Below are 24,455 nucleotides of genomic sequence, written 5' to 3' on the forward strand. Positions count from 1 at the left end.
GGGGAGCAGAGTTTGAGATCACCATTATAAAGAGTTTGCAGTTTGCTATACAAAGGTTACTTAGCAAAAGATGTCCGAAAAAAAAGTCCAATTGTTTATTTTGAGAGTTGGGAATTCTTTTCTCTGACGTATGTAGAAATTATAAAAACAGAGATTTAGAGATTTAGAAGTGGCCTATTAGCGGAGGGTTTGTGTATATTACTTTTGAAGCCCTAAAAATTCAAAAGCGTCATCTATCACATCCTCATATCTTCAGAACAAGTTGTAAATTGGGAATCTAGCGGCTCCAGTGGGTTGACATGATGGAAGCGGGAGCAGACAAATTAAAGAGCGAATTGTTTGCTTTATCAATCTTGGTATATATGTTCAGCAAAACACTCAGTTCAAACCCCCCACTGTGTTGCTATTGACCATAGGATGGAAAACGAAATTCGAAGTTTAAAGAGACGCATTTTCAAATGTCACCACACATAGTCATGCTTAGCTGGGGAGTAATATACAATACTTTTATTATCTTGCACTGTGAAATTGTTTTCCTTTTCTGCAGAATAATATGTAAACTTTGTTCCTGGTGTCATTTCATCCTTATCTACAGCAGAAATTCTTATTATGACCTGAAAAAGAAAAAAAAAAAAACATAAAAGAAAAGATTGATATCACGTTTTGACTTTGCCAAGGGAATCGGTAAGATTTTGCTAAGAAAAGATAGTGTGCAAAAAAAAAGGCAAAGAAAATAAACCCCCCTCATGTTACAGACATTGTGTAATTTAAATGCAAATCCATTTGACGGAACTGTTTAACCATTTGAGCTGGTACTATAGCTAGCATTTTTACTCAAAAAACAGACAGTTGATATGATCACCTTTGCTTCATTGATCAGTATGGATCATATTGATAGCGGATGTCTTACATATGGATAAAGGATTTTCCCTTTGTTCTCTGGTAATTTGATGGGACCATTCTAACTTGGTCCATACTTGTTGTTCTAAGAGGTCATTATCTAGCTCTATAGCTAATTGTATCTGTAGGGGACATATAAATATCACAAGCAGGTGGACAAGATACTTTCTACTGCTTCCTGCTGTTCTTGGTCATCATCAGAAATTAAAATTCTATCATTTTGGGTGCAGTTTCCCTGGTTCATTTAGAGCAGAGTTACCTCCAATTGTTCTAATCATACAAGTCCGTAAGCATGGGCTGCTGCTACATACGTTTTTTTTCTTTTAAGGTGTTGGTCTAAAAGCAATGAGGTATTAACTTTATATATTAAGTATAATGATTTGCAAAGGACTTTCTAAGAATTTGTATTTCCATATATCGCAATTTCAATTCATTATGAAAAACACCGTAGGTTAAATAGAGGTTTGTATTTTTGGACAGAGATTGTCAAAAAGTCTAAAAGAACAAGGTCACAAAGGTAAATCCCCTACACAGAGCAAACGCAAAAATGTGGCGATACATTGTTATAATTGTCTGCTATTCTGCGATACCCGTAAAATCCCATAGGTTTAGTGTCTACTGTTAAGAAAGCAAGCACGGGGGGCGGGGCCTGACCGCCGGTCGGATCAGACACGTTTTGTCTGAGCTCCGGCCTCTGAGCTGGAATACCGGAGCCAACTGCGGGAAACCGACCTGACACCGTGCTCACTGCACCACCAAGACGATTGCGATCCAGGGGATACCCAACAGGACCGACAAAGGCGCCACAGTAACCCGGCCGAGGCCTGAGGCCTACGAGCTTGAGCCGAGAGAGACGGCCGCTCTCCCGGTTCTCTGACCGGCGGTCGGCTGCTCCCCCCCCCCCTCTGGACCGGGGGGGTCATCCCGGTATCCATGGGCAGCGGCCACCGCAAACCGTACCACCCTCGCTCCGGCCACACCGAGCACCGAGGTCCGTACATAGGATCCCAAGATGGCCGTCCAGCACCCATCCTGTGCACAACACGCAGCGGCTGCCACAAAAAGCCCTAGCCCAACGGTGGACCAGCACATCGGAGGACCGGCACCAGCAAAGAGGCTCAGGCAGCGCGCTCCAGGCCTCCTCTGGACCCACTCCATAACCTTCACCTCCCCCTCAGCCATGCTGCTGTACTTACCTGCAACAAGGGAGACAACACAACTGGACTGTGGCAGTTAAACAGCGGCGGCCTCCCACTAAGGGGCACTGGCTGAACAGCCCACCGGGACAAGCACTAACCAGGCAAGAATTGCGACATCCACAACTCCCAGGGACTGTACTAGGACCTCACTCACCACTGCCACAGCGGGCCCTACGACCGCCACACCGGACGCCCTGCTAAACGGCTTTTGACCACCTCCTGGCCTCCCCCTCAGCAGACCGGACCTAGGCATCCACTCACCAAGCGGGAGAGCCACGGACAGGCAGACCATCACCATGCTGGACACTCCGGTAAACCCCACGGGCATAAGTTGAAAGGAGATGGGACGTGGGTTATGTGGAGCTGGGGACATGCTTGAGCAGCTGGCCACTCTACGGGACATTGTAATGATCTGTGGACTAAAGCTCTGCCTGGGGCTCTGTCTCCTACATCCACCGCATATTGATGTTTAATTTAACATGTCCCAACTTAGCAGATCCATGACCTCTCAGGCACTACCATATTCATGCAACATTAGTTTTATCTGGCTGCAATCTCTGTGTATTAAACCCTGTGCATTTACCTATAGGTCTATGCCACACTTACTTAAATCAAGCATGCATAACCTCAAGTGTAAGCTGTCCCTCTCAACTAGATTTCCCTTAACGTGTCTTAAAGTGTCCAGCACTGTGCTATATATACTACGCTACTCTGCCTTATTAAACATTCGTGTGTGAAGTACTTCTAGAAAAACGTAGCTTACCCTGTCAAGCTACTCACATTTACGTACAAGCGTGTTAGCTAATTAATCGGTTGCTTTCTATATTCATATTATATCTATATTTACAGATGTACCAATCTTGATTCTTTTAAAAAAAAAAAAAATGTGCACCAGTATTGCTTATATGCCACCACTGTTCAGCATAATGTAAAAATGTGTCTTGCTTTTACTGGTATGGCGAAGTGTGAATTCGTGTAAATCTCATGCACGTCAAAAATAAAGAATTTAAAAAAAAAAAAAAAAGAAAGCAAGCACATAATTATGACTTCTTTCATTTCTGCGCTACGTTTTATCATCTTTCTTTCTAAAACAACAATGTCAATTACTTAAATAAACAGCTAAAAATATCTTATTCATCCGACTAGATAAAAACACTTCCTTGAAAATCATTTCCTTAAACACAAGCATTTCATTTCCTCTTGTTCATTTTACTTCTCAAAGGCCATTTACCAAAAAAGCTGCCTGAAATTATCTATTGTGAAATCAATATTAGCTACGGAAGACACTTCCTTTTCTTGCTGAGATGCAATGCAATGCAAATTGCACCCTACCCGTGGTTTGTGGAATAATTCGGGTAAGGAACTGACTGTGAATTCAATAGAAAGGAGTAAATTATCTTAACCATAGTGTTTGTCTTAATTACTTGAGTCATCTATCTTTCTAACATTTAATACTTCAGGTGCCCAATGGTTAGTCATTCTCAAATATGTTTTACATGTGGATTTAATAATAATATTAACATTTTCACATTGTTATTTGATTATTTGTAGTATGTTCATACTAGCATTGTGATGGATTAGAATTGTGATGGACCCGCCATGGCTTGGCATTTTAAATTGCTTGGCATTTTTTGAGTATATGACATAAAATTGTTTCAAGGATGAATGGCATTAAGTGTTAACTTAAAGTGGATCTTGATGTTTGAAGCCAGAAAAAAAACTGTTGCATGTTTTATATCAACGTCAAGGAGATCTAAGGCAGCTGCCTAAGGTCCATGGTTTAGAATGGGACCCAGGTACAGTGAAGATACTTGGCCATTCTTTGCCACTTTTACCATCCCTAGATTGGGAATGAAGGGGACATCAAAGTGGTAGCCTTACTTTGGTATCTTAATTTATCTCTGCACAAATAGAATGCAGTTACCTTCCCTGGAGGTGCATTTTCACACACTCTAGCTGCATAGCGTTCTGCAAACTCTGGAGCATTGTCATTGACATCAAGGACTTTTATGAAGATGGGAACTAAAGATTCCTTCTTCATTGTACCTGCAGTAAACAAATAATTTTTGAGTTTAGGTAGACGACTCAGCCCATGTGTCCACTATAGTTTTCTTATTGTCTCACACCACTGTAGCCCTCAGGATATCACTGCAGAATATGTTGACGCTTCATAAATGTCAGTAATAGTAATAATTCTAATAAAAACTACAACTGGTCGTTGGTCTTCCTTTATGGTCAACCCGTTCATTCAAAGTGGACAACGGGGCAAACTGTGTACAGGTTGTGTTTTATTAGGACATTTTTGTCCAGAGTTAGATAGAGAAGACAAGTAAAGACCTCTATAATTTGAGGATACATTGTAAGGCAAAAAAACAGTTAAAGTGGTCTCATGACAATAACAATATGAAAATTGATGTTTAGCTTCATAGTGAATCCTATCCACATTGAACAAATGATACATTGATAAATATATTTATTCCATCTTTTGGAGAAAATATGCCATGGACCATTCCCTCTGCTAGGCATGTAATATGAGAAATTTACCATTCAGATAACGCACTCAAAACATTTGCATTGATAATAGGGATTCAACCACACAAAATTGTCTCAAACCATGTTTAGGAGCTGCTGATTTAACATAGGGTTCTGCTCCCAAGGGAGCCAATGCTAGTGTTTTTGCCAAACTTTTTGGAAATGGTTTGATAAAAACTCAAGGTACTACACTCATAGGGCATTTGCTACAATAATCTCTGACGGATATAGTTCTTGGGTTGTTACTTGAAGTTGAAAAGGTTTCAAGTCAAAGAAGCTCAAAGAAAACCCCAGAAATCTTTAGAAAATATTAAATTCTTAAAGCACTCCAATTCCTTTTTGTAATAAGAGGATATGGGGTCCACTGAATTAAAACTATAGGTTTTAATTTGAATATAGCTAAATTAAAGTGCAGAGTATCAAGTGAATGAAAAACATGTGCATGATTGCATGCTACCATATGCACGTAGTCTTTGGCTACCACAATAATAATAATACTTACTTTTTGGATCAATTTCTTCAGCTGCTATAGTCAAATTATGCCAGTTATTAGTCTCTCTATCAAGAGGTTTGTCAACGATAATATCGCCCTTATTTGATACTATGAAGAAATTGTCTTTCGTATTTCTGAGTGAATATCTGCAGTGATATAAATATCATCATTAAGATCATATTAAATCAATATGCTTTAAATATCATTAAATGTTTTATATGAATGTAACCAACCAGTGAAATTTCATGTTTTTGTTCAAAAATAGCCAAATTGGAAAAAAATTATTATTATTATTATTTTTTTTTTTTGCTTGGTTATTTTGGTGATGATATGCAATTCCTTGGCCAATTCTTAGTTTAATATTTACCTTTGTATTTTCAAACAGAGTTCAGTTAGAATGCTTTCAACTATAAAATGTGCAAATGAGAATGAACTAATAAATTTCAATCCCCCGTCTGTTATAACACAAAGACTTTGTGGAGCGATAAAAGTAAGTTTAGACACGTTTCATAATCTTTCAAAATTATATTTGAGATTCTCGAAATGTTCTCCATCATATTATTTTATACTAAAAGATTGCTGTTCACTTTTATTAGATTTTTTAAATCAAACACATTTCTTATTTTGCAAAGGTGCAGTTGAACATTTAAATACTGTACATATTAGTTTTTCTTCTTTTTACAGCAAATTTTATTCTGTGCCATCAGAAAAAAAGTAGAATTCCAAAAACACATGTCCCAGACATTATGTAAACATATTACTTGATCAAGCCTTAATCCTCACTAGCTTCCATGAACTGTAACAGCACAGAGGGAGCTTACAAATGATCCAGTCATTGACATGGTTGCAATAAGTCACAGACAGCACCTGCAGTCATGTGCAGAAAAACACACAAAAGGGTCTTGTTGGGGGGCGTGGCCTGCAGTACTACAGAGCAGACGTCTATCTGCCGGGCTCTGCAAAGACCCTGCAAACCCAGAGAATTAAGCCAACAAAAGTGAATCTTTTTCAGCCAGAAACACTCACACTCCCAAAGAGACACTATGGGGCACAAAAACCGATGGCAATATCGCCCAGAAGACCCGCGGCTACCAGATAGACGGCTCTCTTTCGGGAGGCCAGTGTCGGAGCAACAGTCCAAGATGGCGCCTAAGTGCCCTCAGTGAGCCCGAGGCCTCGGATGAATCAGAGGAGGAAGGGGAGCCTCTGGCTTCGTCCCAGTCCGGAGATGATGAACGCTCATCAGAGTCAGAAGAAGACACAGCACCATGAACAAAAGGAGATATTAGGAGGCTTCTCATAGACCTACGGAAGGTCTGGAAGGAAGATCTCCAAGTTGTCCAGACTGAAATCGGTGTGGTACACCAAAATGTCAGAGAGCTGGAAACAAAGGTATCCTCCAGAGATAGACAACTGCAAACTGCCAGCAGTCAAATCAAAAGCCTTACCTCTCAAGTAGAGGAACTGCACCGGGCGGTGACCGCGTTTGAAACGCACCACAGGCGCTGAAATTTACGCCTCAGGGACCCCAATATAAGTTAAAAAAAAAGAAAAATTGTCTTGTTGACCAGAGAAGATACTTAAAAAACAACAACATACCTAATACTGTTTTTGGCTTCATCCGGATCTTCTGCAAAGACAGAGCCAACAATTTTATTTAATTTTGTATCTTCTTTAATTTCAAATTTGTAAGGAGACATTTTGAACACTGGAGGCTCATCCACATCAAGGACATTAATGATGACTTCAGCATTGCTTTTTGGCCTGTGTTGCTTTGCCACCGCAAGTACAATGGAGGGATCAATTGCCTGAATATTCATCTTATATTGCTTTACACTCTCAAAGTCCAGAGCCTGTAAAATAAGCATCCAGGAGTTACCAGGTGAGAAATTAACATAATTGTCATTGATACACAGTCTCAGCTTTTGATTAATTTTTAAAAGAAAGTTGCATTAAGAAAAATTGGTCACTAAGAAAGAGTCTTTGAAGACACATACTTTGTGTAATTGTGTGTTTGTGAAAGGCTAAAGGGTGATTATAAAACAGTTTCATAGATCATTGTCCCATAATGCCCCCTTAAAGCTCACTTATTTTTACCTTTTTTAATACAAAAATTCCTTCATTCGACTGAGCATTTGTTCTAATTTCAAAGATTTCCTGGAGTTTTTCTGATCCAAAAACGTATTTGGTGTTCCGGTTCTGGGGCTCATCAATATCTACTACCTGCAGTCGTCCAACTTCGCCCATAACTCTCAAATTTTCGTAGACATTGAAAGTGAACTTGTCTGGAAACAGAACGGAGATAATCCATTTAAATTTGGTTTGATTTAAGGTCATGACTATAGCTGAGATTTCAATAAATATACAGTTGGCTAGACCACCGTATTTGAAGGTAGTCTGGAAAGCAAATGTGTTGGACTAAATTCTGTATCACAAGAGTTAATTGTTTATTTCCCTCTGAACTCACCCTGTTTCTCAACTGTAGTGGTTATGATGCTAAGAATGCCTCGTTAAGTACTTACTGTGATACCTATGTACAAATTTAAGGACCAACGCAGTTCATTGCAAGCTACTCTCTACAAGTTATGTGCTTTCTCTTTCTACTAAATATAGTAGATATGGTAAATTGCACATGGTCTCTTGAGTTATCTTCTGACATAGTCCACTATAAGGAATGTAATGGATTACGTAGTTTTGGAAACTGAATATCACAAATACTAATAAAATACACATTATTAGAAAAAATGACTGTGCAAGTGAATGTGGAAAATAATGACTACAGGTTTTAGACTTTTGATGACTATATGATGACTTTATGATGATTACATGATGACTGTATGATGACTATGTGATGACTGTATGGTGACTGTATGATGACTTTATGATGACTGTATGGTGACTGTATGATGACTATGTGATGACTGTATCGTGACTGTATGATGACTTTATGATGACTGTATGATGACTATGTGATGACTGTATGGTGACTGTATGATGACTTTATGATGATTACATGATGACTGTATGATGACTATGTGATGACTGTATGGTGACTGTATGATGACTTTATGACGAAGTCTTCCTTTGTCTAAGCTTAATAACCAGAGAGTATAAACTTACCTTTTATGAATGTTGGAAAATTGTCATTAATATCAATCAAGTGAATGATGATAGTGGCTGTACTTGTGTGTCCATTCTTCTGACCGGGTACATCTCTGGCTTCCACAGTTATCTCATAAGTTGCTTTTTCTTCTCTATCCAGATAGGGAACTGCTGTATATATGGATCCTGTAGACAATAAAATAAAGAAATTAGAGAGTGGACCAGGTACAAACGTGCAAATTCTAATGTCTTCTGTTATCTGAGCTCCATGGTTGTATACCTAGATTACACTATCTCTATGCCAGGGGGGGGGGGGGGGGGGGGCAAAAGGTAGATACCCAGATATATGCATAAATAAATAAATACCTTTTGACTGGCAAAAATAAATAAATAGGAATTTGTAGTTTTCAACATTAGGGACCTACCTTTTAGACAACCCTGCTCTAGGGGACACTCTTTCCTTATTAGTACCCATTCTACATCCCCTTCTTCATATAGTACATACATAAGTGGAGCTTTTCCTCGTCTCTTTAACCAGAACAGTAGGATAAAATATATATTTTCATCCATCAGTATCCCATTTGCTATAAGATTCAGGAATCAACTTTTAAACTACTCTCTGTCAATGACATATTGACCCTTTTTCTGATAGATACTTACTACTCACATCATATCGATCTGGACCTTACTTACACCTGTTACCTACATTATTCCAATACTTTTTTAGGAATTGTTGTTGGTTTATGATATATTTTCTCTTTGTTATTCAAAGATGTGTACCGTCTTTGCACTACTGTACTGATTGTAGATATGTTTCTATCTTACCTATAATTGTAAACCCGGGGTGCCCAAAAGGTAGATCCCCATATGTTTTAAAACTACAGCTTTCATGATGCTTTACCATTCTAAAGACATTCCAACAGGGCATGCAAAGCGTCATTGGAGTTGTAGTTCGACAACATCGGTCGATCTACTTTTTGGGCCCCCCTGCTGTAAATATTTGCTCAAAAATGATTTACGAATGGAAAAAACATTGGTTGCAGTTATAATCAGACTCCTCAACACCCTTAGGGAACAAAATTATATATATACATAACAATATATTAGTATTAAGGACATGACACTGCCTAATGTTGACTTTTTCATTTCTGTAGTGTTCTCATACATGACATGTAGTATGTCTAGTGTGACATTACATTGAACATCACAAAAAAAAGCTTTCCGTCATTTGAGCGATGAAGAAGGCGTACATCTAATTTTCCTGTGCATGAAATCTCTCTGTAAATTAATATTGAGTATTTGGTAATCATGTACTAAAATATAGTAACACCATAACGAAATAGTGTAATGTAGAGTAGAGTGTACTGGGTTTTGTAAAGCACAATAGTCCTTGGTTGTTATGTAGCTAAGCGGAACAATTATCGCACCCGATGACCATGGCAAGACAGCTCATGCCATTATGGATGTACCACCATGGGCAATGATTGGCAACAAATATTACGGTCTGAAGACATCCTTTGGCTTTCTCCATGTGTAAACCCATTGAGATATAGAAAATAGGGTTAAATATGATTCAAGAAACCTTAGCACATTTGGTTAGCTTTTAAACTTTTTATTTTTGCATTGGCAAACAAAATAAACCTGTGATAAATTCCAGCTCTGTGAAACTCATGAGGCCAGAAACTCAGGAGCCAAAGCATTGGTTCAGTTCTGTATGTGAATTTTTGAGGTTGTTCTTTTGTGTGTTGAAGTAACTACTCTGTTTTTTTCTATTGTCAAGCTTTGACTTGTGACTACTTTTCCTCTTTGATCATACAGGTTGCCTATGTTAAGGAAAAACAATAATTATTGTTCCCCTTGATACATTAAGCTGTGTAACCCTGAAAGATGCTAGATCAATTACAATATACCACAGGAACTGCACTCCATCCACAGAAGCAAAAAAGGGACGCTAAACTGGACCATGGGCCAGCACAAGCCCAACAATAATAGATACTGGTAATAGAAAAAGGACCAAGCACTACAATTGCTAAAGGCACATTTATTGGAACGGAAGAAACACTGCAACGTTTTGACCCAGACAACGAAGGCTTTACAAAGATCCAGGTCTGGGTCGAAACGTTGTAGTGTTTCTTCTGTTCCAATAAATGTACCTGAAGTGATTGGAGTGCCTGGACCTTTTTCCATTACCAGATGCTAGACCAATGTAACTGTCGTGTTGCCCTTGCAGGTGGTAGCCCAGTGTCTCTGCTTTATTTCCTTGGTTTGTATTAGATTCTTAGTTTTCACTTTTCCAGCCTACTAAATATTAAACATAGGATCCATTTACTCACACTTTCTACCATGTTGGTTGCGTCAATAAATAAACAATATACTAAACCAATCAATTACTTCTCTGATGTATAGTTAATACATAAACTATTGTGGATTCTCTCTACTTTGCTTTTTAAAAATTGGCATATATTTTTTTTATACTCTCTTATTATCTCTGTATATTTATTATGAACTATAATATGCCACCAGTAACATAGTAACATAGTAAATTGACTCACCCATGTTATTAATTGTGAAGTGGTCTTGTCCTTTTGTGATTTGATAGGCTACTTTGGCATGCCCAGCTAATGTGGGATCATCGGCATCCAAGGCTGTAACTGTAGTTACCAAGGTGCCTAAAGACAGAACACGATGAATCGGAAAAACAAAATATGAAATAATTAACCACATGCATAATTTTTTCTTGAAACAGAACAATGTTACAAGAGCCTGTCAATAGAGTACATACCTGTTGGAGACATTTCAGGAACGGATGCATTATATATATTCTTTGTGAATATGGGGGCGTTATCATTAATATCACGCACTCTAATAGTAAAGATAGATTTGGGCCCCAGGGTTTTGCCAGTATATTTATTAACCAGGATTGCAGAGAGCCTATATTGTGCCTTTTTCTCTCGATCCAACATTTCAAAGCAATATATTTCTCCATTCTCTTCATTCACCTTGAAGGTAGTGTTGGCTCCTTCTCCATCAATGGCAAATTTAGCAACATCTTTATTTGTTTCATTGGCCTGGAGCTGCAAGTCAATCGTATTAACAGATTAATAATGTGAGCAAGAAAGAACCACACTTAAGAGGGCGGCAGGTGCACAAAGCTATGGTTGTTTTTAAAAAAGCTTCGAATTGCAAATGCTAAATGGCCAAGCATCTTGGAACATGTAGTTCACAAGCACTTATTATAATATTAATTGCTATTAATGTCATTGATTTCTTATTTCTTTTTTAGAACAAAATCCAGAATTTATATGCACATTTGTACAGTTAGTGAGAAGAAAGAGGTCACTTTTTATGACCAGTGTATGTTGCATGATTGCATTGTGAATTGAGATTCCATACTTGGGCCTACAGAATGTGCTCTAATACTATTTTCGTATGCACATATTAAACAAACAAACTAACAAACAAACAAAACAAAAACAAAAAAAACAAACAAACAAAATAAGCCTTAATGAAATATTAAATTTGGTTGAGACTGGATTGAAGATCTCACCTGACCAACAAAATGTGGCAGGGCAGTTTTTTGTTCCTCCTCGATTGTCATGGAATTCCATACAAAGTCCCTCTTGACTCGTCTTTTGTAGTTGCCATGATAGACGTCCCCAGTTTTCACCTTCTCATTTGTGCATTGGGAGAATGGGAAAAAGGCGATTGTCACTACCAGAAGCCAGAGCCAGCGAAAGGTCATCTTCACTGGGCTCCAAGAACCTACAAAACACAGCATATCATTGTTAGCAAGTTTACCTGTATTGTATGAAACTTCTCAAAAGTATTTTTTGTTTTGGTGTATTCCATCACTCTGTATGTGGGAGTTAAGTGTTCCTCACAGAGTTATTTACTAAAGTGAGACTTCAAAGAGAGGTCAAAGTGAATGTCAAATTTAAGTCGGAGTAGCCAAACTGAAAGCATAGCTGATTTACATAATTTTAACAGTTCAACTATTTTAACCTTAAATCTGAAACACTTTAATTCAATGATGGCAAAACATTGCCATTTAGTAGTAATAGCCAGGAGAGATTTTGTAACTTTTAAAGGTAGATTGAACTTGAATTGCTTCACGTGATGTCGTTCTATTCAATTATTACGTTGCAGGGTTAAATACACCTCTAGTGACTGTCTTCCTGATAGCCGAGCCAAACTCTGTTCTCACAGCTAATCTCCATTTGATTGGAGGAACGCAGTGATTTTCGTCCCTAATGATATATGATTGGACGAGAAGAGGATACATCATTACACCGGTGGGGGCAGATCAAGTGGCTGCAGGGACTAGATCTCTACCTTAAAAAACAAAAAGGTGAGTAAAATCCTTTTTTTCCCCATTTTTTTCTTTTTAGATTTGGGAGGGGGTACTTAAAACTAAAGTCAGGGGAGAACACTCTAGCATTAGGACTACAGGTTTAAATAATTAATTATATAGTGTTTCATTAGGTAAACATAATATAAATAGAAAACTGGTGGTCAGGTCCCCTTTAAATCGTACTTGTTACTATATCATAATAAAATATATTTGCAGAAAATGGATAGTGGCTCGTGACAACACAATTTTATCTAGATTGTGTGCATGAATACAGAGTGCATTGATTTTGATGGCCTCTGAAAGTAGTTACAGAAAATATCGTTCAATGCAACAATGAAAATTTGTAGAAAGACATTTAATTTACAATTCCCGATGGAAACTATTAAACTGAATGAACCCCGTGTGCTCATATTAAAGCTATCTTCATAAACCTGGATGCACCGGCGTCTATATTTTTCCCCCAAGCAAGGTTAATGCAAGGTTAAACATACACTAATATTGACTGGGCTATTTTCAGTCGATAGAGCCAGTTGACTCCAGACGGTAAGATTTTATAAGCCACTACTGTAAGCTTAGTGTGGGAAGCCAATTAATACATGTGTTATTACAGAACGTGAAAGTACGGCCCCTCGATTTATAAAAGCATATAATTGAACAGGAGTGGAATTTGCCCTTATCTAGGACGTTTTTTTTGCTACTTGGGATTCCTTCAAGTATTTTAGAGAAAATAAAGATAATATGTGTTGCAGTTATTAAACACGGCAGTCGTACATTTTCTTTAAGCTTATTAATAATTGGCAGCGTCTCACAGCAGCCCAGCGCTTTATGATTTCTTTCTCGAGAAACAGGCGTAGGAAAAATGTTCTGTAATTCCTCTTGAGCTTTAAAGCATAACATTTTAAAAATAAAGATAAAATGACTACTATTAGTATCATTAAAATTGCGCATTGTGGGATTCAAAGTATCTTTAAATCTGACAGTTTGTATAAACAGAAAAATAAAAGCAGCAAATTCTGAAACTCAACAAGACATTTGAAGGTATTTTTATTGAAAGATTGCAATATGATCTCCAGAGATCGCCAGAGGATGTAGAACAGCACGTTCCTGGATGCTTTGCCATTCTAAAAGCTGGCAAAGCATCATGGTAGTTGCAGTTCCCCAGCATCTGGGGATCAACCGTTTGCCCACTTCATACCTATACACCTTGTAGCCTAAGGCTCCTCCACTATCTGTTACACCTACAGCCTGCCCAAGAGGATTCCATGTGTTAACATGAGTAGGATGCTGTTTTGGTGCATTACTAAATCCAAACACTAGGGGGATACAGTGGGAGTGGGTGAATGTGCCCGTTCCATGGCTCTTTTTGTCACGTTAATTTTTAGTCTTTGACCTAAGGAGTGCAAAATGCAATTCCTGTACATGGGGGACATTGCATATGCCATAAAAAAAAAGAAAATAAAGCATATCAGATTTAAAATATTTTTTTTCCCCCCACAAAGCAGTATATTGAAGGTGTCACAATAGATTGTCAATCCAAGGAGATATCTGTTTATTACACTATTGGACATTGCCTCAGATTGAATGCTTTGCTTACTTTTTATCACCTGCAGAAACATATGTGTGAAAGTTTGAACTTGATGGACCTACGTCTCATTTCCCTATGTACTAGAAAGTAGAAAGAAAATGAATGGAATAAGGAAACCATCTCGAAGCCTGGAAAAAACATCATGGGCTGGTGGACGGTTTCCACAGAGTCACCTACTACGGTGCTCCCTCTAACAGGGGGTAACCCTAAATATACAAACAATGTAAAACAAGAACAGGGTCCCTCCCAAAAAAAAGGGGAGCTCAAGGAGGGGAGAATGGATAACAGAACAAAAGGAAACTCTAACTTGTATTGCATCTAAGATATCAAAAGGCAGACAAGACGAAAGGACTAAGACCTTGGGCTAGTCTAAGGTGTAAAAAGGGGGGGGGGGGATATAAAATGATCAGCTCTCCAAAAAATATATTCCACCCAAAGGGCAGCCCCAATGATTAGATACACAAATAGACAGGTAGGACTTTGGTGCTGTGGCAATTGCAAAATGGAATAAAAGAGGCATGTACAAGAGGTCCCTAAGAAATGGGGTTACTGAAGTTAAATTTAACCACTATCCATCCACCCTCACTATGACTAAATAAAGAAGGCAGGGAGATATCTCCAAAAGCAGAAAAAAGGGGGGGGGGGGGGGAAGGAGAAGAGGACCTTTAAAAAAAAAGCTCACATCTAGCCCTGTAATACTTCGGCACTGTAGTGAAACTACGAATTCCTAACTGAACCACTAGCCCTAATAGCCAAAGAAGTTTACATATAAATAAAAATAAAAGTGTGAAATAAAAAAGGGCTAGCCATTTATGCAAAGTGATAGGGAGCAAGTGTGTCAGCACGCCATCGTCGGGGGACTTACTCGGATTTTTGTCCCTCACTTAACAAACCTGTTGTTTCTATTTTTCTGTATGGATATTTTCTATTTTTCTATTGTTAGCCTTTTCGTGATGTTTTGTCATTGACATATTATCTGGGTAAGACGTACCACCAAACCATGTTGTATAATTTTTGAATGAATAAAGCTTTGACTATTTACTGCAATATTACATACTTTTATGTTGATACTCCGATTTGACCAACTCTTTGCATTAGGCGGTTAATGATGACCTTACTAGAATACATTTCAGAACATTACAGTCACTTGGTGATTCACCAGCTCTCCCGTGAAAAATGACAACAGCTGGCATTGTTATAAGACTTCAAGGACTGGAATTGTAAAGTCCTTGTCTAGATGCCAATTGAGTTAACAATTGTGCTTAAAGGCTGCAATGAGCCACTGTAAAGAGTCATAGGTAAGAGAATGAGAGGTGCTTGGCCATGTCTGAAAAGCAAGGTGCACACACTGCAATTTCCATCCTATTGTAGCCTTAAATCTGATTCTGGTCAGTTAAAAAACAAATGGAGTGTCACCTTCTTGCAGTTTCAATTAATCGCGTGATTCATGAGTCAGCAGGCTTCTGTCACTTATGGATTGAGGAATCCAAATTGGTTTGATCTGCAAGGAATGATATTACTGCTGTTCTAATGTACGTCTGTAATCTACCAGTAAATGTTTTAACGGCAGGAAGGCAACCATCAACAAAAATAGTGCGTGTCCATCCCATCGGAGATAAGTAAACAGTGATGCATAGCTCTGTGCTGCTGGTACTTATTGCAAAGCATTCTGGGACAGTTGACTCAAAGAAATATTAAGTGGAAGTTTGGCTGGAATGTTGTTAAGTTTTATAACGGAATTTGTTTAATAATTTTTTTTCCAATATAGTGGAATCTAAAATGGAAACACCAGAATGGTGGCATCAGATCATCCCAGACCGTTTATTCTTGTCATTGACAGGAATGTAAATACTTGATATTACTTGATAAAAACATTCTTCTACTATAAAATGACTAATTCTTAATTTGTTACATAATACCTAAAACAATTAAAATCTGCAAAACACCCTTCGTTAAACTATTACTAGTGTGAAAGATGTCCCTATTGCATCTAGGAGGGCAGGACTGGTGCAGCAACCCAATTTAGCAAACTTAAATCAATTTAATTAGGGCCTAACCTAATGCTGTGCATGGCTGAACCATTGGCGACCTGATGAAATAGCACAGAGACCCAATTTTGTGTCCTAAATCAGAGGTTATGAACAACTGTATTAGAACCATAATTTGGTATTGGGTAGCGGAAGCACAATATTCCAATACTATTAATAGGCACAATTAAAGGGACACTCCAGGCACCCAGACCACTTCAGCTAATTGAAGTGGTCTGGGTGCTGTGCCACTATTGCACTTAGTGCTGCAATGTAAAACATTGCAGTTCCAGAGATCTGCAATGTTTACATTACAGCTCTAAGTCTGCCCTCTATGGCTGCCTATCAGACAGCCACTAGAGGGCTTCCGGAATCCAAACCAACCTTTGGTCGGTTATCTGACGCTGGACGTCTTCATAGACCTCCAGCATCAGATTTTCCCTATAGGAAAGGACATCAGGTAAGTAGCTGAAGGGGTTTTAAACCCTTCAGCGACACGGGATGGGGGGCGGGAGGGAGGGGGGCACTGCAGGATCCTGCAGTGCCAAGAAAACGGGTTTGTTTACCTGGCACTGGAGAGTTCCTTTAAGACAAAGACTGTATCAAGCAATAGAGTTCACAGTAACGGTAAAATAGTTATGTTAGGTTAGATTCCGGTCAAGATTTAACCCCTTAAGGACACATGACATGTGTGACATGTCATGATTCCCTTTTATTCCAGAAGTTTGGTCCTTAAGGGGTTAAACATGTTTTTGTTCATATGTATGATTATGGAGAGAACCTAGGCTGGTCACTTATCAGGCGGATCTCACCCACAAGGTCTGTCCAAATCCAAAATAACAACAACTGCATGAGAAAAACACTATCCCTAGATGATCATTTTGTTTTCTTTGGGTCACATTAGTGAGGTGTAGAACAGTAGAACTACATCCCGGCTAACACAATCACCACTGGTAAGCCCTGTATAGTAGCCTTTGCCAGGAGTGTCAGATTAACCAGGAAAGTTTCCACACAATGCGTTTTGGAGATTCTGGAACTTTGGGCAGTGTGTCCAGAATTTTGCAAAATCAGAGAATCAGGGTTGTTTTTCAAATTAAATAGATTTAGAAAGCAATGATCAGTATATATATCCACACAATGAGCAATACCCTTGTCGGTCCGTGTATTGCAGCTAGAGTCATAGTTTTTGCCCAGCATTGCTTATGGAAAAAGCATGGAGATCGGCAGCGTTGGGGAGGGAAGAATTAAAGTTGGAAGGATGTAAGTGCTACATAATTATGTTAAATGAAATTTTCATATGAGCATTAAATAATCCAAAGTATTTTATTTTGTGTGACTGCTAATTTCGGAAGCAATGATAACTCTCCGAAGAACTCATTCTCTCCTGGCTATTATACTGATGTTGCTTAATGGAATTCACCTTTTAATTACCGCTATGTACCTGAAATGTTAAGTATAATGTGTAGTTATCAATCAGTTTTAGAATACTGCCAAGTTCCTGCGTGTTTCTAATTCACCAGCATGACTGTAGAAGCTTTGAGCAGCTCACACAACCAGAACAAAAAGACACTCATGCAATTTGCTACTCAGGCAATTTTAGTCTTATTATGGTCTCCCTGCAAGGAAGTTGCATGTTGTGTATTTGCTTGTAAGATTTACAGAAAAGAAAAGCAGAATTCAAATTCTACTAAGGATATCTTTTTGACTGGCAAGATAACAAAGTGAGTATTTCCGTGTTGTGTTTTGGTTTTTGTCTACATTAAGTCAGTGACAACTTGGCACCCCATCCCCATATATCTTACCACACTCACACATACATATATGAATACATATACAACTATCCATTCACCTAGCAACATGGTTGTTCATATATGTCTATATATCACATTCACATACACAATCACGTACAGAGACACACTATCACACACAGTCACATACATACATAGATTATTCACTAAAGTCCAAATGGACCTGTGCTGAATGGGGAAAAACCATCCAGCTGTATACGAGGTCAGTAGCAACATGCCCTAAGCACCTTTTCTCTCTCTCTCTCTCTCTCTCTCTCTCTATATATCTATATCTATATCTATATCTATATCTATATCTATCTATCTATATATATATATATACCGTATATACTCGAGTATAAGCCGACCCGAATATAAGCCGAGGCCCCTAATTTTACCCCCAAAAACTGGGAAAACTTATTGACTCGAGTATAAGACTAGGGTGGAAAATGCAGCAGCTACTGGTAAATTTCTAAATAAAATTAGATCCTAAAAAAGTTATATTAACTGAATATTTATTTACAGTGTGTGTATATAATGAATGCAGTGTGTGTGTGTGTGTGTGTATGAATGCAGTGTGTATATGAATGCTGTGTGTGTATGCAGTGCGTGTATGAATGCAGTGTGTATATAATGAATGGAGTGCAGTGTGTGTGTATGAGTGCAGTGTGTGTATGAGTGCAGTGTGTGTATAATGAATGCAGTGCAGTGTGTGTATGAGTGCAGTGTGTATGCAGTGTGTATATAATGAATGCAGTGTGTGAGTGCAGTGTGTATATAATGAATGCAGTGCAGTGTGAATGCAGTGTGTATGTATGAGTGCAGTGTGTATGTATGAATGCAGTGTGTGTATGAATGCAGTGTGTGTATGAATGCAGTGTGTATATAATGAATGGAGTGCAGTGTGTGTATATGAGTGCAGTGTGTGTGTATGAGTGCAGTGTGTATATAATGAATGCAGTGCAGTGTGTGTATGAGTGCAGTGTGAATGCAGTGTGTATGTATGAGTGCAGTGTGTATGTATGAATGCAGTGTGTGTATGAATGCAGTGTGTGTATATAATGAATGCAGTGCAGTGTGTGTATGAGTGTGTGTATGAATGCAGTGTGTGTGAGTGCAGTATGTGTGTGTGTGAGTGCAGTGTGTGTGTGTGTGAGTGCAGAGCATTGGTGGGGGTGGGCATTTTATTAATTATTATTTAATTATTATTGTAATATATATATTTTTTTTATGTTATTATTTTTTTTTATTATTATTTTTTTTATTTGTTTTTTCGTCCCCCCTCCCTGCTTGTTAGCTGGCCAGGGAGGGGGGCTCTCACTCCCTGGTGATCCAGTGGATGGGCTGTAGGAGGGGGGCTGTCAGGAAGCTGTAACTTACCTTCACCGCAGCTCCTGTCAGCTCCCTTCTCTCTCCTCCGTCCGTGCAGCTCCCTCTGCAACTCTCGCGGCCGCGCGGAGCGTTGCCACGGTAAGCCGTGGCAACGCTCTGACCCCGCGGCTCTCGCGAGATTTGCAGAGGGAGCTGACCTGGGAGCTGTACGGACGGAGGAGAGAGAAGGGAGCTGACAGGAGCTGCGGTGAAGGTAAGTTACAGCTTCCTGACAGCCCCCGGTCCTTGTCTGTATTATGGCAATGAAAATTGCCATAATACAGACAACTGACTCGAGTATAAGACGAGTGAGTGTTTTTCAGCACAAAAAATGTGCTGAAAAACTCGTCTTATACTCGAGTATATACGGTATATATATATATATATATATATATATATAATACAGAACAGATTCCTTTTGGGATGCACACCCTGTCCCTCTACTTTGGAGGTGACCACAGGAAAACACAAATTTGAGGAGGGTCTCTGGAAAGAGTTTAAGCAGTAAGTATTGCAGTTCGCATCTCTAACATAAAAATTAGCATAAAACCCACCAATATTGAGAAACTGTAACGTAGTGGTGGGCTTAACACAATAGGCCCACATGGTGTAACCGTATCCTTATATTTGTTAGCTAAGATAGGTGATTTTAAGCAGACTTGTCCGATTTTACAAAAATCTGTAATTTTTTTTGTGTGCACTGTTCTTTAATCTGCATTTTGAATGTCCCAGTATCTAGCCAAATTATCATAAATTTCATCATATGCACCGTTGAATGTGGTCACCAAAATAGGACTTAAACTAGACCACATAACTTCTCTGCCAGCAATCGTTCTCTTCATTTTGTTGCTGATATTATATTACCACATCTAATATTGGATTCATGGTTAGATAAAGGGTATTTTCTCCAAGATGAATATTTCCTCCAAGATAATCTCATTGTGAATTTGGCTTATCTCTGTGTCTAAAGCTGACTCAGATCGCTCTTTGGAAATCAAACTACATCTATTATAGTCTCCAGCCTTTATATAAGCCCTCGAGACTACATCAGATTGATATTCTTTTTCTAAAGAATGGTGAATCAGAGATAAAGCTCCCCAATCCAATAAAAATGAACAATTTCTGTGTCAATGTAAGTATTGGTCAAAGAGTATGTTTTGGATCCTTTTAACATCGTGAGAGCATTGAGTCTGCAAATATCTATTGACGTCAGCTGACTAAAATATATTGGTGAGAACACAAACTACCTTCCCCTTTAAAAAAATAATTCCAATAATTTCATTTTGGATCTCCCTCTAATAGAAGCAATGATTATCCAAGATAGTTAGAATTATGGCCTACCAGAAAACAATCAATCAATATCTTCACAATTCCACTGCAACAAAATCATTAATGAAACAGTGGTAAAAGACCAGATTGTCCCTACAAAGATATTTATTCCAGATATCCAGTTGTTGCAAAAAAAATAAAAATGAATATATGAATATACGGTGCAAAACTGACCCCCATTGCCATTCCATCGACCTGTAGAAAATAATTCCCATTAAACTAAAAAAAGTATGGTTAAGATGAAACCTAACAAACTCAACAATGCTGATTAACTGTGAGAGAAGATCATTAAATAAAAATAATCCAAAGCTTCTAGACCAAATTTATAGCCTATCTTGGTATACAATGAATTGATATCGATGGTAAGGCAGCTGAAACTGACCTCTGAAATGAAATCTGCTAACAACTGAAATAGGTAGCAAGTGCCTTAGATTTACAAATAGGCTTATAGGGACAGGCACATACTTCTATAGACACACGATTACATACATTGATAGACACACAACTATGAACAATGTTACATAAATACCTAGACACATAATCACACATAAAGTCACATGCATATGTACATAGAGACACAAGTGCACCCACTCAAATGCACATGGTCACATACTCAGACACCTACTGTATTGAATGTACCTCCCTCTCCTTCCCCCTGATTCTTACTTTTGTTGAGGGGAGTTGGAGTTGAGGGGGGGAACAGGCATGGGGTGCTGGTATACCACCCCGTATCCTGGCATTCACTGCCAGTATCAGTGAAATTTCACGGGGTCTCTGGTCTAATTAAGAATACAACTATTTGACGAAACAGTTGCTTGCAAAAATAAATAGGTCATGTTTTCTAGCCTCCTCTCTACCCATGAGCAGTGTGCTATTGATGCTATCTGGGATTTGTTTTTAAAAAATAACCACAAACATGCACAGGTATTCAGTGTTATCCCACCCCACTATCTACCTAATTGAGGGCTTTGTAGCAAATTTATGTTCCCCAGCCCCTGAAGTCACCTGGAATGCACTATCCCCAATATTTATGTTTATAATAGGCAGATGGTTTGAGAAGTAGCTGCCTGATGGAAAATAAAAAAATTACAAATAAACAAATATCCCCCAGCCCCCTACACCAACTGTTGAGATCCAGGGCTAAATAGCCCCACACCCGGGCTTCAGTCTTCAAGGCCCTTTTCCTAGCAATGCCTATGTTCAACCCATGAAAAAAAAAAAATCCTGTTCCTTTGTGATAAAAAGGTAGAATTTTCACAAACGTGTTGCAGACTGATGTTAACTCCAACGATTCTCAATCCTCTTCCAATAGCCTGTACATTATTGCAAAATCTCCAGTTGGTCTTTTAATTATGTGGCTAAAATTACTCGTTAACAATTTTCCTCTCCCTGTTTTTTTGCAGGCTTATATGCTCTGTGTATTTATTACTCAGCGAGTCCTAAATGATATGCAAATTAGAGGCATGGAATATGAAGACTAATTCGTATACAGCCCTTGTAATTAAAAGGGCAATTAGGGGAGCTTGTGCTTTGATTAAGATGCTTTCAATTTGAATATTGGACTGGGAGATGACTTTTAAAATTCACATTATCTTTTTCTATTTCCCTATCATTTGCATGTAATTAGAATTCCTTTAGCAGGCTGAAGGTTCCTGTAATTACATATATGAAACAAAAGACAGGCTACTATTAACCCCTACTTGATATCAGAGGGGGACTGGCTTTTTCATAAGTCTAAAAAATGCATTTGCAGTCGAGATTAAAAACAAAACAAAACAAAAAAAAACAACATACATAAAAAAAAAACCACAATGACAAATTGAAGGCTGAGTGACACATTTGGAGTCTAATGAGGATTCTTGGGGTCATCAATCAAGCAGCTTTTAAAAAAAATGTCTTGTATAAATGCATGTGGTATTATAAATAGGACTCGTGGATCTATCATAATTATGAAAAAATGACAGTTCGGGCTTCCGTAATGTTGAGACCCGAGAATGAAATCGTCTTCGTAAGTGGTATTCAAATATGAGACTTCCAGCTGTTACACAAAATAGTTTCACAAAACATTTCCAGGCAAAAATGCAGAATGTGACTTGCAAAGGCTCATTGTTCTTCGCGAACAGCTTGTGTTCTTGTCTTTGGCTAGCCCTGTCCTATTATATAGGTCCGGCTTTGCCTGGCTTAATGCAAATAATCTTAAAAGAGATTTGGGATTCCTCTAGTTAAATTCATTTAAATTGGAATCACTTATCATTCAGGGTTCTTCCCTTAACTGAGGATTTGAGGAGGAGTTCAACCTTGTTTTAATTAGATTTCTTCTACAGCCTGCTGCAGTTTTTATGGTACCATAAGTTCTCTGACAACCCCCCCATGTAAGTAGTCAATTGTTGGTAATGGTTTGGTGTCTACTCTGGGGTACACTGGGTGCTGTCTCTCTGCAACTGTAATTGAGCGCTGGAAGTTCGGTTAACTTTTCTGAGCTAAGAGTCAGCTCTTTGGCCGAGAGCTCTAGAGGAGCTAAGTCCTTAATCGCCAGACTTGACGCAGTGAAATGAGTTTCTGGTTGAAGAGAGGCACGCAGCAGCGCCCACAGATCCAAGGTAAGAATTCAAACTATTATCAAACAATTTGACTCTTTACACTTAGTTGGGCCAGGGTACTCCTGGCACAACAATTACTACAGCATGCTGTAGTGGTTATGGTGCAAGTAGTGTTCCCTTAAGGCAGAATCATTCTAAAAAGAATAGCGTTTATTTTAATTCAGCCCTATGCTATGCAATTTGTGTACAGAGCAATATCAAAACGTATCTCTGCCCTGCATTTTTTTTTTGTAAGTTCGTCATTTAATTAAATTTCTCTTTTTTATGATGCATTTTTTTTTTTAACAAAGTTTCCAGCTAAAGACAAAATATGAAAATATGATGGACATAAATGTAACGGTTTGCTGGAAAGTTAGGTTTATCACCGTAGGGTTAAGTTTATTTTGAATACATTATGAAGGCAATTATTGTTATTATGTGTTTTGGGAAATGAACACAATGGCCATTTTAAATCATTGGAATAAGCACAGCAAGACTAATCTCCTAGCTCCTATGGACCAATTAGTGAAACGGAAGCGGTTTAAAAGCACGCACCTATCTGCATTGCATATGAGGGTCTCGGTATGGCTTGTAAACCATAAAAATGTGTTTTATGGGATCTCAGGATTCTGCTGCCTCTGGAGACAGATGCTCACATGAAGCTAAATACTCCTGCATAATGAGGTCAACTGAAATTCTCTCCCCATCCCTTTCTGTATTCACATCGTGCTCCATAGCAGGTGCAGGCTCATTTGTGCATTTACCAATTTGCAGGGAATTCTAATAATTCAACACAATAAGGTATTGGTAGTCCGGTGACCATTGCTCAAAGCCACCAAATGCTGTGCAGACAGGTGCCGTATAACCGACAGTATATGAAGTGCATTGTAATACTACCTTAAATGAGGAACAACTCTGCATTATTCTGTCTATTTGTCTACATTTGCTGTCTGCTATAGAGCCGTGTTTAAACTGTCTGACAGATGACAGTTTGACCATCTTAATGATGATAGATTCAATGATCATACAATGACCTTGTATTACAAAAAAGCCCTGAGCCAAACTCAAGTTAATGGCCAATCGCGCATGCAGATAAAACATCTATAACTCCTTTTGAAGGGTCACCTGTTGTTCTTTGGCTTTTTTTTTGCTATTGGTTCCTGTAATATAGTAACTAAACTAGTCAGTTGTAACCGATAT

The 24,455-nt window shown here is 38.5% G+C and overlaps 1 protein-coding gene across 1 annotated transcript in view; it reads right to left on the reverse strand.

Annotated features, from left to right (window-relative positions):
* Positions 1-24,455, reverse strand: part of CDH5 (cadherin 5) — a 47,688-nt gene that overhangs the window by 4,452 nt on the left and 18,781 nt on the right. The window contains exons 2-10 of the mRNA XM_063438261.1: positions 11,774-11,988; positions 11,009-11,300; positions 10,779-10,895; positions 8,245-8,412; positions 7,222-7,409; positions 6,724-6,977; positions 5,134-5,270; positions 4,024-4,145; positions 506-614 (exon numbers count right to left, since the gene is read on the reverse strand). Of these exons, the coding sequence (XP_063294331.1) occupies positions 506-614; positions 4,024-4,145; positions 5,134-5,270; positions 6,724-6,977; positions 7,222-7,409; positions 8,245-8,412; positions 10,779-10,895; positions 11,009-11,300; positions 11,774-11,968 (1,582 nt within the window). The 5' untranslated portion in view covers positions 11,969-11,988. The remainder of the gene's footprint in view (positions 1-505; positions 615-4,023; positions 4,146-5,133; positions 5,271-6,723; positions 6,978-7,221; positions 7,410-8,244; positions 8,413-10,778; positions 10,896-11,008; positions 11,301-11,773; positions 11,989-24,455) is intronic.

This window comes from Pelobates fuscus, chromosome 12 (genome assembly GCF_036172605.1).
Source record: "Pelobates fuscus isolate aPelFus1 chromosome 12, aPelFus1.pri, whole genome shotgun sequence".
Taxonomy (NCBI): Eukaryota; Metazoa; Chordata; class Amphibia; order Anura; family Pelobatidae; genus Pelobates; species Pelobates fuscus.